Here is a 13,658-nt window from a genome sequence, read left to right on the forward strand (position 1 = left end):
GCATACAGGTGGAAGCCCTTTCTCTTGTGCCAAGCCCCACTAACCCTGCTGGCACTCTCCAGCCCACTCCAGCAAGCGGGATGCCCTTATGCAGCGAGTCTTCAGCCTGTGGTTCGGGATCGAAACCTCACACTTAGTCGAAACCCAGCATAGAATTTTTTACTACATTGACGTTGTGCAGTATGGTGAAGGGAGCATTTGATAAGTGCTTAGACAAGGTGGACTCCGCTATGCAGTTTTTCAGATCTTTTAGATTTGTCTGCCTTGGAGGGGAAGAGCTTTATAAGGTTTTTTAAAGTGCATGCAAGTGCAATGAATAGTAAAACACTGCACGTATAAGACTTGTTGGATGGGGTCCTCTCCAGATTATAACCACATGCTGTGCATGCGGAAGATCCCAGGTTTAAGCTTGAACAGCTACAGATGTAGGTGAGAAAAGCTAGTATTAAAATTAGAAGCTAGAACACCTAGCCATGTCTGGGTCTCCTAGATTTCTCCCCAAGGGTGTCTGCGAAAAACAGCAACCTCTCTCGACTCAGGGCGCTCTACGAAGCTGCTTCGGCGCTGACTTTCACTCCAGAGCCTCGTGCAGCGCGCTCCTCTAGCTACAGCAAGCAAAAACACTGAGGAAAGTTTTTGCGCCTGCGTACTGAACGCGAGGCGAGGCTCGCCACTCACTTTATCTGCAGAGGGTGACGTCACCCTCGCTTTTTTACCGTTAGCTCCGCCCCCGCCTGATGAAGGGGCGGGGCCGGATTCGCCGGCTGCAGGACCCGCCATGGCTGCCATATTGGAAAGGAAGTGAGTGCAGGAGGCGGCGGCGGAGGAGGCTTGGGCGGAGCACCCTTTCCCATTCTTAGCGCGGCGGGTCTCCTGACTCTGGTGGCTTGCAAAATCCCCCCCTCACACAAGAGTAAGGTAATACGGAGGAGAGGGTGGACAGTTGGTGACACGGCAGCTGGGCCGGACTGAACACCCGCGAGGAGACGGCGGCTTTGGCCTAAGATGGCGGACCCGGCGGAGTGCAACATCAAAGTGATGTGTCGCTTCAGGCCCCTCAACGAATCTGAGGTGACTCGAGGCGACAAGTATATAGCCAAGTTCCAGGGCGAGGACACCGTCGTCATCGCGGTGAGTGGAGGCGAGAATTGAGGGGAAGGATCGGGTCGTCGGCTTGCCGGCCAGCAAGCCGGAGTAGGTGGGAGTCTCCTGGGAGAGGTGGGAAGTAAAGGGAGAAAGGGGTGGGGCTGTGGAGTCTAGGGCCCCGCAAGAACACTCGCGGGGGACAGCTGTAGGGCCCGGGCGATGCGTGGGGGTGGACTGTAGGATGCCTCTGGATGTGGCGGAGGTGGGACGAATTTGGCTGGCGACGAGAAATCTGTTTCTGGGGTGCCAAGTGGTACCTGAGATAAGTGGGAGATATGCGAGCTGTTGGGACAGCTTGAGTGGGATTGAGGGACGGGCTTACAGGGATAAGCTCCAACGAGGACAGAGGACCATTTGAAAGGGTGGGTGCTGGCTGTAAGACCCTCCTCCCAAGAATTTTGCACTCCGTGGGAGAAGTAGCAGCTGTGAAAGCTGTTGGTTGTCTCTTCAACTCTCTCCCTCCCTCTTTCTTTCTTTAGTATAGCTTATATATGCTGATCAGATCTAATAGAGGAAAAATATCTACCATGATGTCATACCTCCAATTGCTGAGTGGGGCGGTTTCAGCATTCATAAACGTTTAAACAAAACCACTTGGCTTGCTTTCCCACTTTACTTTCATTGGGGTTGTAGGCCTCTGGTGTGGATGAAAAGAATCTATATTGTAAAATATTTTAATAGGTAGCAAATTGTCCAATTGTTTCCTACTGGGGAACTGGTAAGAACAGATATATTTGTATAAGAGTAAGGGTTTTTTCCCCACTTATGCAGTAAGGTAGCTGAAAACTATCTTATAATAAACATGAAGTACTAACCTGACTTTAAAACAGTACTGTAACGAGTTGAATTGAAAATACACTGCGGACTTGAAGCCTGAACCTGCATTAATAGTACATCAGGTGATAGAGTAATATCATTTACAGTAAAACTACAGTAGACAGTCTTCTATAAGTAGTTGGTATGTTTGACAATAAATTATGAATGGAAATGAGAAATCAGAATATCTCAAAAGTCATTTTAGTAGCAGCTTTATGGCCAAAGTAAAAACACTCAAGTTTATACACAGAAGACAAACTTTGTATTCTGACTGAATGATTATTTGGTGCTTAAATACTTTAGATAAACTCTGCTACTTCGCAAAAAGTTTGCTCAACATAGGGAGTAATGAGAGCAGCTTTGTGGAAAGGAGTTATATTGCTAAAACCAGCCAAGCAGTGCTGGTTTGGCATCTTAACAGTACTTCTAAAACAGCTATTGTTGGATTAGTGCATGGAATCTTTTTCAGTAAACTTGGTTCTGCAAGTGTATATTTCCTTCTCCCTTAAGTGATAGAAGGTGTTTATTTTTAAAATGACTTTATATAGTTTTAAGTGAACTATGCTGCATTGGGGAGTCTTTATTTTTTAAAGTGGTTTGGATAAAACTTTTTATGGCTCTTCAGATTTAGATGCAACTTTAAGATGCAAATATCTGAAAAGAACATTAAATTGTCATTTAGACAAATCATTTGGTATAAAAATGTCTTGAATTGTAATACTGAGTTTACACTGGAACATGAATGGTTCTTAATATCTAGCTGTATTTATTTTAAGCATTACATTAAGAAATACTTATTCCATATTGTAACAACAGACCAGAAAAGTAGTATTTGGGTCACTAACCAATCAAACGGTAAATACAACAAGCCATCGTTGACCTATTTGTCTCCTTTTACAGTCTTGTTTGCCTATTTAGTTCAGATGCCTGGACTGTAAATTTAATTGCACTTTATAGATTCTTCTTGTAAGGAGGGGTTGGGTTCATGGTAGATTAAAACCATAATTTTTGTTTTAGGTGGAATCTGTATAGAAATTTGAAAGAATTAGGTTGCTGGTTGCAACTAAACTGACCAAATAATACAGTAGGAGGTACTTGGTATTTAGTGTTGTGCTTGAGACTTAATGCACATCCCAACTCATCTATGGTCTGAAGGCATCCAGAATTTAACTGAAATAAATAAATGCATAAATAAATAAATGATAGTAATCTTACTTTTTGTTGCTGCTGTGAGCAGTATAAAGACTGTAACCCATGTGGCAGACATCAAAAGGATTAAACAGTACTTACTATCCCCTTGAAGCCCTGGAAAAGTAATTCCATGTGGGTCCTACTTGACTGGAATGGGATTCATGATACAGATGAGTGTTACGATAAGTGAGGGTTTAAAAAGTTCCTTTAGGATAAGAATTGAGAATTTCTGGATTGTGAGCCACTAAGATATTGCTATAGTGCAAGGTAACTCTGGGTAAGTTTCTTTCTTGTTTTGCCTTGTCTAAAATCTGTTCAGCACTCTGCCAACAGTTTTGCCTGCCTTCTGCAGACCCCTCTCAGATCCATATAATAGTTTTTAAATTATGTTTAATGAAAAGCATACCTTTAAGTTTTCAAATTTTCTGTGGTCATACACCTCTCTCTTTCAGATGATTGCATTCCGGTCATGAAGGAGGTTTTAGTGAAAGAAGGTTGAACTTACTGGTTTGCCCACTGTGCAAATGCTTGTTCAAATGTTCTTTTGTGAAGCAGAATTAACACCTTATGTTGATGCATGCTAAATAAGTTACTAAACCTGTTTTCAGCCTTATCTTACATTTTCAAGTACAGCTGAACCTGAACTGGAAACCCCAACTCAACCCCTAAATTAAAATTTTGATGCCCCAGTTTGCTTACTCTGAACAGTCTATGGATTTACTTTTTTTCCAAATTCCTTTAATTTTCACATTGATGTCATATATTCTCCCAGAATTTCTGTATAGTAGTACTCCATTTTCATAACCTACTCTACCTCAAAAATTAACCTCATTAAATCCTTTAGCTGCAATGGAAATACACCTTTTATTGGCCACATGCAGCTTTATAAAACATCTATTTTTAACCTTCTATGCTCTTGACCAGATGGCATTAAGAAAGTATTGTAAAAGACTGCTTTGGATAGAAGCTACAGAAATAATTTTAGCTGTTAATTGAACTGCAGAAATAAAGGTAAGAATATTTTGCTCTCTATTCAGGAGCAAATAAGAAAGTACTGAAAATGTTGTACAAGAAGACTGCCTTTATGGAAACCTGAAAAGCTTCAAGTTTAATGCATTTTTATTTTGTTATTCTGATAATTACCATGTTATCTTGCATAAATAAAAATAAAATAAATACAGTAAGAGTAATTTAACTGATTAAAAAAGATAATCAGATAAAAGCAGCACCACAGATAAAAGCAACACAAAAAGCAGTTAGTTGAGGGCTAACATGCTGGAGCTGAAAAGATAATGTTAGTGCCTGGTAAATCTTCCAAAAAGCATTCCAGAACAGCGTGCCACCAATGAAAAGGTACTCTTTCCAGTTGCTAACTGCTCTACTTCATGGGTTTAAATCAGGCTTTTCCAACCGGGCTTTCTGCACATGTGGATTATAACTCATGTTATCCCTGACCATTAGCCATATTTGATAGAGACTACAACTTCCATCAGCCTCTGAGTGGGGTGTTCCAGATTGAGTTAGACTAGTTTTAAGGTATCAGGGAAAGATTCTTAGGCCTTGGAGAATATGTAAGCTGTCCTTCAGGTTCCCTAGGCTTAAGGATTCTTGAGCTGTGCCTGGGGATGGTGCAGAAACTGTTCAAGAATTGGTAAGAGTTAGCATCCCCCCAAAACCATATTCATGTTTGGCAATCAGTTTAACCATCTGTGCAGAATTTAAGCATTTTATCTAATGATTCAGTAGGAAAGGGGGCTGCTGCACCACTATTAAATGGCTGTTTCTGCTAGCAATTTCTGACTACAAAGCACCATTATTTCTTTTTTAAATAACGTGCAAGTAGTGATACAGATGTGTGGAATGTTTTTTAGTGCTAAGAATTCAAGAGTTCAGTCTACTAGCAGTATATGACCACCTGTCTTCTAGCTTTCTACAGCTGAACATGTACAATCTAGACCAGTTTCCCAGGAACAGAGAATGAGTGTCACATTGAGTAGCTTGAAATTACTAGTTAGAAATAGGAAACATGTAGGGATCGAAGTGCATAATAAGGTCTGATTCATGTGTGCAGGACAGGTACTTATTTTCTTTCGTGTACAACGAACACATGGAAAATATATGTGATGTACTTGTCACATGATGTACTTTAGTACTAGCAAATGAGTTTTTCTTCCTATGAGATAATGCAATTTGTAGTCTCTTTATGTAATATAAGAATGTAAGAAACACTATGCTGAATCAGGCCAGAGGTCCACGCAGACCAGCTGTGCACAGGATCCCTCAAACTGGATGGGTGCAAGACCTCTTCCTGCCCAGGCTCCTCAGCAGCTGGTATATGCAGACATGCCACCTCTGGTGAAGGAGGTGGCACATAACCAGCAAGGCTAGTAGCTACTTCTCCAGCAAGCTTTCCACTCCACTTATTTTTTTTTTTTCCAGGCTGGCTTGCTTCCCCATGTCTTCACATCTTTTTGTTCATTTCATATTGCCTTAATCTTACTGCCTGATCCTCATCCATAGAACTTGCTTTCAGAATGGGAGCAGAGCCAGATGTGAGATGTGAGAGTCAGTGTACCTGCTGTTGAAATTAAATCTATTCAGTGAGCATTGCTAGCTGAGCAATCTAGTGGCTAATGGCATGCCTGTGTTTCTCCAGTATACTTGTATACAAATACAAAACATGTTATTCATTACAATAATACAAAACTTAACTTGCAAATCTGTTTTAACATATTTTTATACCAGAAGATGCTGTACAAACAAAATGATGTATTTCTACAGTGTAAGCACTTTTTGAATAATGTTTATATTTGCTCTGAAAACAAGCTTGCAGAACGTTTTTGAGCCTTTCTCAATAGTAAGAGATAATGGCAGATATTAGAGGTTTTAAAAAAGGTTAGTTAATATTATTCAAGGTACATTTTTGGATTTAGAAATTTTGGGACATAAACATGGAGTACAGTAGGAACCCATTGAAGATAAATTTAGATAATTTTTAGAGTAGCTAATCAGTCTTAGGGATGCATCCTTTGTGAATACTTACTAGAAAATATGGAATCAAACTACATTTTAAGTATATTTTGAGAGGTAGAATATTCCAAGAACCTGGATCTTGATTGTGCTATTGGCCATAAGTTTTAGCTTCACTTATTCTTTTGAATTATCTGGCATGTTATTTACAAAGTTTTAGCCATGATTTGCCTTTAGAATAATGCCATGACTAGTGAGAGTGTTGTGACTTAAATAGCCTATTCCTGGACAGCACAGGTCATGCTCATTTGTGAATTGATGTAGGTAGTAGTAGGACTTTTTTGATATATTTTGAAACTTATAGTGCAACCTTGTACATATCTGCTCAGAAGGAAGCTCTCTTGATTTCAGTGGAATTTATTCTTGAGCAAACGGGTATAGGATTGCTGGCTTAGTGCATTAATACAATCTGAATGTGCGACTTTGTATGATTTGGGAGCAGGGATTTGTTGATTCTGTTTTCAAGCATGCTTTCATTGGGGTAGGAAGACATAGGTATACTTTGCTCCTCCTGTTACAGCTTTACAGATGCACAAAGTTATATTTGAATTATTTATTTTATTTTATTTACATATATTTATAGGCCACATATAATTGCTGAGGCCTTCCTAGGTGACTTACAATGCAAAACATATTAACAGAGTAAAATACATTAAAAACCAATTAAAACATTATAGAAAATTGTACAAGAAGATACTACAAGTTACAACACTATCATCTATTTCAGAACAGAGCAAGAAACAGATGCATTGTTCAAGAGCATATAATTGCACTATATATCTGTGATTGCCATTATCTGTATAGTAGAATCAAACAAGCCAAACATTTCTCCATGTAAGAGGTCATTAGTTGATTAAGCTATATAGTCAGTATAAAAGGAGTTATTTTCAACTACATATACTTGAGTGCAAAGTATACATAGAAGGCCCTGCATGAGTCTGTGTCAACTGCACTTAGACTTGTCTAAACTTGTGTGCAAAGAAGTTATTTACATGACTGTTAGAAGTCCACAGATTTTGGCATATCTTGATACTATGTCATTATTTTGGTGCCACTCCTCTGTCTGTTTTAATTTTCTTCATTTGAACATTGGGCAAAAAATAACCAGTGTGGATATCATTCTACCTTTGGTCATGTCATGTGTGGTATATTCTTCAGTTTTGAATTGAGTTTTGTTTCAACAATAGCATAAAATCTGAAGATAGAAAGAAAAAGAAACTAGCATTTTCAATGTGCAGTATAAATCTGACTTAATTTATAATTCTGGTATTTATAGTTATTATTTAATATCTTTTTTCAGTCTAAGCCTTACGCATTTGACCGTGTGTTCCAGTCACACACATCACAGGAGCAAGTATATAATGATTGTGCAAAAAAGATTGTCAAAGGTAAGAGGAGAGTTCTGTCCTCCCATCACAGTAAAAGGCAGGAGTCTCAAATGGAGTTGGTAGGCATGGTGCTTTTATCTATCTTGCCTTTTTACATGTTTTTTAGAATTATTAATTGTAGTGTGGAAGTAAGATGCTTGCATAGTTGTAGCATGACATATCTTAAATCTCAAACTTGATTTTTTCAGTGTATTCTGTGATTTTACTTTGTACCATGAATCTTGTGAACATGTTGTGGGAAAGGGGATTGTTCCTCATTCATACGCTATTGAAAAGTGTATGCTCACACAAGCCCAAATTGAAGGGCTGGCCAAGATGGCCAGCATTGTTTTAATATCTACCTGTGGAATTTACATATGGCAACAAATAGAAATATGGTGGCTTTTTTTTTAGGATAGACACCATGTATGTCAGGAAGTTTATACCAGGTATAAATGCAAGTCCTTTACTTGTGTACAACCTTGTTAAGCTTGGTAGAGGAATTTTCCATGTACAATATCTGCTAGCTCCCTCTCCCCATTCCAAAGTTGGCCTTGTACTGTAGATAGTTCTTGGATTGCATGCAGTATACTGTTCTGTGAAATTTTCCTAGAAAACACTATTTCAAGGCAGAGTGTTTCTGATGAAGTTGTTGTGGAATATATAATTAATGTGCATTTTTCTCCTTAGATGTACTTGAGGGATACAATGGTACAATATTTGCTTACGGGCAAACATCATCTGGGAAGACACATACTATGGAGGTAGGAATGTTACCTTGTTTACTTAGTACTTGCTTCTCTATAGATATCAAAAACCTATTTCTGCTTTCAAGATGTAGGGCTTATAAGTGTAGGAACAAAATAAAAGCTAGCTGGAAATGTCTATTTCAAATGAAAATGCTTGTATTACTGTGGCTAGTGATTGACACTGCACCTTTCTTCCTTTGTTCATGTGAGCGTTGTTGATAGCTTCTGAGAACCTATTACATACTCATGTTAGTGCAGCCTATGTTAATAATGTTTCAGTTTAGCAAAAAAAGTGTAGATAATATGGTTTTCTTAAGCTTTTCATGTTTATTGTGGGGCTTTTAAATAGTGCATCTTTCTTGAACAAAATAGCCTTTTCAAAATAAACATAGGTTAACACCTAATTATACAGTGGCAACTGTATTTACAACAGTTATAATAGGTAACTTTTCATTAATAATTGGATACATACTTTATGGTTACAATAAAGTGCATTTTTATTAGGTTTGATTTGGTCACAAAATTTTATCCATGACTTTCACTGAACTTCATCAGATTTGTCCTGTTAAGGTTTCCCTGCAGGAGAGGAAAGTGTTTCTGCATGTGCCCTTGTATGTGTTCCCAACTTTCTTTATAAGAAAAAAATTCATACAACACTTTTTCATACTGACTTGTACTTGAAAGGGTCCTCTGATCTTGGAGATGTGGTCATGATCTATTTGTTTGAGGGCACAGTCCTGTGCAAGTTTACACGGAGGAAAAGACTTGTTTGTTCTGTCTAAACCTTCATAGGATTGTGGCCTTAAATGTATTAAAAATACCTTAGAAAGCCAGGCAGTAATGGAGCAACTTTGTTGCACGCAGACAAAGGTGCTTATGGCCAGTGTGCTTTTCTATTGTTACTCAGAACTGTTTCTTTTGTATCTTTCATTGCTCATGGTTCATTTTTTTAAAGACATACCTTTAATATTTTAGCTTTTGATCAGTTTATGCAAACTTTCAGTGCTTTTGCAGAGAAAAATCATTTGGGGATATGTTAGGCACACTTCTGGACAACTTTAAGTTATGTACTGAGATTTCCTTTTTCTATTTGACTGTTACTACTTTCTAACAAATGGCACATTCCACACTGAATTAAGATATTGAAAAGTCCAGGTTGTAAGCATGACTTAACTCTTGGGTCTTAATTTTGACTAAACATTCAGACAGTGGAGTTTCATATCCCGTTAATTTCAGTGGAAGAATTAGCTTTCCACAGTTAAAATCATTGAGTCAGTATGTTAGATTTGCCTGGAATGTGTTCATAAGTTATGGCTACGAATTGTCTGTAAAGAGAACTTTAAAAATTCATATTTGTTAGTGTACAAAAATGTCAAGGATATGTATTCTTTACATGAAGTACATTCTTTTCTTTTTTTACATCAAGGGGAAACTACATGATCATGATGGGATGGGTATCATTCCAAGGATAGTTCAAGATATTTTTAATTATATTTATTCCATGGATGAAAATTTGGAGTTCCATATTAAGGTATTTTTCCTTTGTTAACTCTATGTTTCAAACTAAACTCTGTTCATCAAGATTGGAATTAGGGTGAATAATTTCCATTTGATTAGCTGTCCCATGAATGTGTAGATTGGAAATATGACTGCCTAACAATGAAAGTTTAATCTCTGAAAAGGATTATCCTGAAATGTTATGAAGAATCCCTTGTGTTATTTGAAATGTATTTGTCTAATGAGAATGAACAAGCAATGTAAAATGGTATATCTTCTGCCATGTAGGAGAGTATTTACTAGTACTATCTAAATTATTTTTTGTCAAAGTAAAATTATGAAATTTTAATTTTAATCTATAAATTAAAATTTCATAGCTTTTCAGAAAAGTCCTGCAGACACTGTTGCCACAGTTTGTGGTTGAGGAAGATAGCCTGGTTAAGCATAGGTGAGTTAGAAATAATTGGGGTTAATTGTATTCGAACAGATGATTGCAACATTGGCAGTGTTTGCCAGGAACTCAGACTCAGGCTGCTGCAAAGTGGACTGGAATCTGAGGTGATGAGCCCAGGGAATCCAATGGATTCACACTTCCAAACAGATTCTTTGCACATGCCTAGTCCTTACTGTTGCAGACTTCTGTAGGATTCTGTGTGTAAATAGACATATCTGAACACTTCACAATTCTGCTAAGAGTCCTAATGAAGCTATTTTAGTAAACTTTGAATAAACTCATGATTGGACATGTTAATGTTACATGAATATTATTGTTAATGTTACATGATGTGCTTTTGCTGCATAGATGTGTTAGATACAACACTGTTAGCAGCAGTAAAGCACTAGAAGCATGCAGCTATAGTGACATTTGCACTCAATTTGAAACACAACTGCTTTTTGAAGTTGATAATACATTTATTTTCACAAATTCCCTCTTTTGTTAGGTCCTGAATTGTTTTTAACCTTTGAATAGTTTAAAAATAGAGACCACTTTTTAAATAATTCTTCTCAAAGTGGCTTAGAATAACAGCATTAGAGTTACAAATGACACATACTGTTCTCACATCAATGGACTTGGACATGGTTTACTGATTTTTCCCAATGTTTTTGATTCTTTCAGGTTTCGTATTTTGAAATTTATCTGGATAAAATAAGGGACCTTTTGGATGGTGAGTGCTGTTTCTCTTCAAGAGGAGAAACTGATGGCAATGACCATGATGATATTTTCTTTGATTTCTGTACTAACCAATAGCTGAAGCTGCTTGTATTGCTACATAAAGGCAATGCAGTAAGATACAATAAAATGTCATAAAATTTCATCAAAAGAAACAAAACTGCAATCATGAAGAATGACCTTGTAACAGAGAACCACTAGGAATGAGTGATTGTCTAAAGTCTCTGGAAAACCAAGTGCTTCTTAGCAAATAGTATTTTAAGTGAGATGGAATAGAATATGATCTGGCATACACCTCTCTCGTAAGCCAAATATTAGGAAGTAAAGCAATTCGTGTTACATGCTGAGTATAATTTTGAATATCCATCCTCTGATTGCAACAATTTGGGTGTTGGTATGTCACACAAATCCAACTGAAGATTGGATTTGAAGGTTAAGCAATTCTTGCATGACCTATGATCTGTAAAAATGTTATGCAGTGGTCATGTGTCCTTCAGATAACCCACAGTGACCAGATTTATATGACATGGCAACCTCCCCAGTTGCCATAATTCAGGGGTTTCACAATGAAAATGATGACCAGCATGTGCCATGGCTCTTCAGCAGTTAAAACACTCATAGTGAATTCAACTTGTTGTCTAAACTGGGTTGTCTTGTTGTTCTGTCTCACTAAGGGTATTAGGAAAATCACAATCTAAAACTCATTGTGATAGTTATTTATTATTTATTTTATTTAAACAACTTATATGCCGCCCCATCGCATGAGCCTCAGGGCAGCTTACAATAATTAAAATCCCATATAAAATACAAAAAATTCATCAAATAAATAAAATAAAATAGTGGATCCAGCCTGGTCAATTTAAACCAACAAATAAACCATTAACAGTTAAAATAGCATTTAAAAAAATGGTCTTGGCCTGGCGCTGAAAAACAAGGATGGCGCCAGGCGGACCTCTCTGGGGAGTGCATTCCATAGGTTGGGCACCACCGCAGAGAAAACTCTCCTCTGAGTACTCAACCTCCGAATATCCTTCACAGAGGATTCCCGGAGAAGGGCCTCTGTCGCCGTTCTTGGGGCGGGAGGGCATATATGGATGTAGGCGCTCCTTTAGGTAACCAGGGCCTAAGCCGTTCAGGGCTTTGTAGGTGATAACCAGCACCTTGAATTGGGCCCGGACTTCAATGGGAAGCCAGTGGAGCTGACGGAGGACTGGGGTTATATGAGAACAACGCCCAGTCCCCGTCAGCAGCCTGGCAGCTCTATTTTGCACCAATTGAAGTATCCGGACCGTCTTCAAGGGCAGCCCCATGTAGAGTACGTTACAGAAGTCTAATCAGGAAGTGACCAATGCATGCGTTACTGTTGCCAGGCAGTCGTTCTCCAGGTAGGGATGCAGCTGATGGATCAGCCGAAGCTGAAGGAAAGGGCTCCTTGCCACCACTGTCACTTGAGCTTCCAACGATAGCTCTGGGTCGAGGAGCACTCCCAAGCCGCGGACCCTGTCCTTAAGAGAGAGTGCAACCCCATTCAGGATAAGGTCAAAGTCCCCCATCCCAAAGCCCGATCCACCTACCAACAGGACCTCCGTCTTGTCTGGATTGAGCTTCAGTTTATTGGCCCTCATCCAGCCCATTACCTCGGCCAGGCACTGGTTCAATACAGCCACTGCCTCACCTGGATTGGTGGAAAATGAGAGGTAGAGCTGGGTATCATCAGCATACTGATGATTCCGCAGCCCACACCTCCTGATGACCTCTCCCAGCGGTTTCATGTAGATGTTAAATAGCATGGGGGACAAGATGGAACCCTGCAGAACTCCATTTTCCTACAGGGACAATAAATCTAAGGCATGAAAAAAGGGTATAACAAAGCAAAGAGACAAGGTCTCTATCATTGTGAAAGCTGAGAGAGAGACAGTGGAAAATAACATTAATTATAACAGTAAAACGTACCAACAATTGCAGTTGATTGACACTAAGTTAAAGTTTTATATTCATAATTTCTATTTTATGTGATTCATAATTGCAGAATAATAGCTGCAAGATATGATTATGCCCTCTAAACTGGCCTTCAGGCATAACTCTTTCATCAGGTTTTAGTTAGGATGGGTAACTGAGAACCCCAGGTTTTGAGGAGGTATAGCTCTCATAGTCATGCTGTTTGTGAGCTCTTTCCAGAGGCACTTAACAGATTGCTGAAATAGGAAGGCAAGGCTTATTTCTTTGTCAAGCCAGTAGGTCCTTAACAACAGGATAACTATTTTAATGCCTTTTCCTGTCTTTCAGTCTCAAAGACCAATCTTTCTGTTCATGAGGACAAAAACAGAGTACCTTATGTGAAGGTGTGTATAAGGATTAAGCCAATATTTTGCCTCTCCTTAGATCCCTTTTAGAGGTTAATGACACAATTGCATTTTCACAGGGCTGCACTGAACGTTTTGTATGTAGTCCAGATGAAGTTATGGATACTATAGATGAAGGAAAATCTAATAGACATGTAGCAGTTACAAGTAAGTGATTAATTTCACAATTTTTAAAATTACCTAAGTTGTCCTCCTGAACCGTTTTTGTTCTTGTACAAGCAGTGTTTATAACTAAGTTTTCAGTTTTATAGTGAAATGATCCCTTTTTTCCATTGGGAAACATTGTATTTTTTTAATGGTGATGACTCAGTTCTTCAGTTGGATGTGT

General features: G+C 38.5%; 1 protein-coding gene across 3 annotated transcripts in view; it reads left to right on the top strand.

Moving 5' to 3' along the window:
* The first annotated feature begins 766 nt into the window (after positions 1-766).
* Positions 767-13,658, top strand: part of KIF5B (kinesin family member 5B) — a 37,494-nt gene continuing 24,602 nt past the window's right edge. For 2 of the 3 annotated variants that reach the window (XM_044424742.1, XM_044424744.1), the window contains exons 1-7: positions 768-1,131; positions 7,484-7,571; positions 8,241-8,314; positions 9,726-9,830; positions 10,914-10,962; positions 13,254-13,309; positions 13,390-13,477. In XM_044424742.1, coding sequence (XP_044280677.1) covers positions 1,006-1,131; positions 7,484-7,571; positions 8,241-8,314; positions 9,726-9,830; positions 10,914-10,962; positions 13,254-13,309; positions 13,390-13,477 — 586 coding nt within the window. In that variant the 5' untranslated portion in view covers positions 768-1,005. Of the gene's footprint in view, positions 1,132-7,483; positions 7,572-8,240; positions 8,315-9,725; positions 9,831-10,913; positions 10,963-13,253; positions 13,310-13,389; positions 13,478-13,658 lie in introns of all 3 variants that reach the window. The other variant, XM_044424743.1, reaches the window with a different exon arrangement.

The sequence above is a fragment of the Varanus komodoensis genome, unplaced genomic scaffold, assembly GCF_004798865.1.
Source record: "Varanus komodoensis strain SLA01 unplaced genomic scaffold, ASM479886v1 scaffold15, whole genome shotgun sequence".
NCBI lineage: Eukaryota > Metazoa > Chordata > Lepidosauria > Squamata > Varanidae > Varanus > Varanus komodoensis.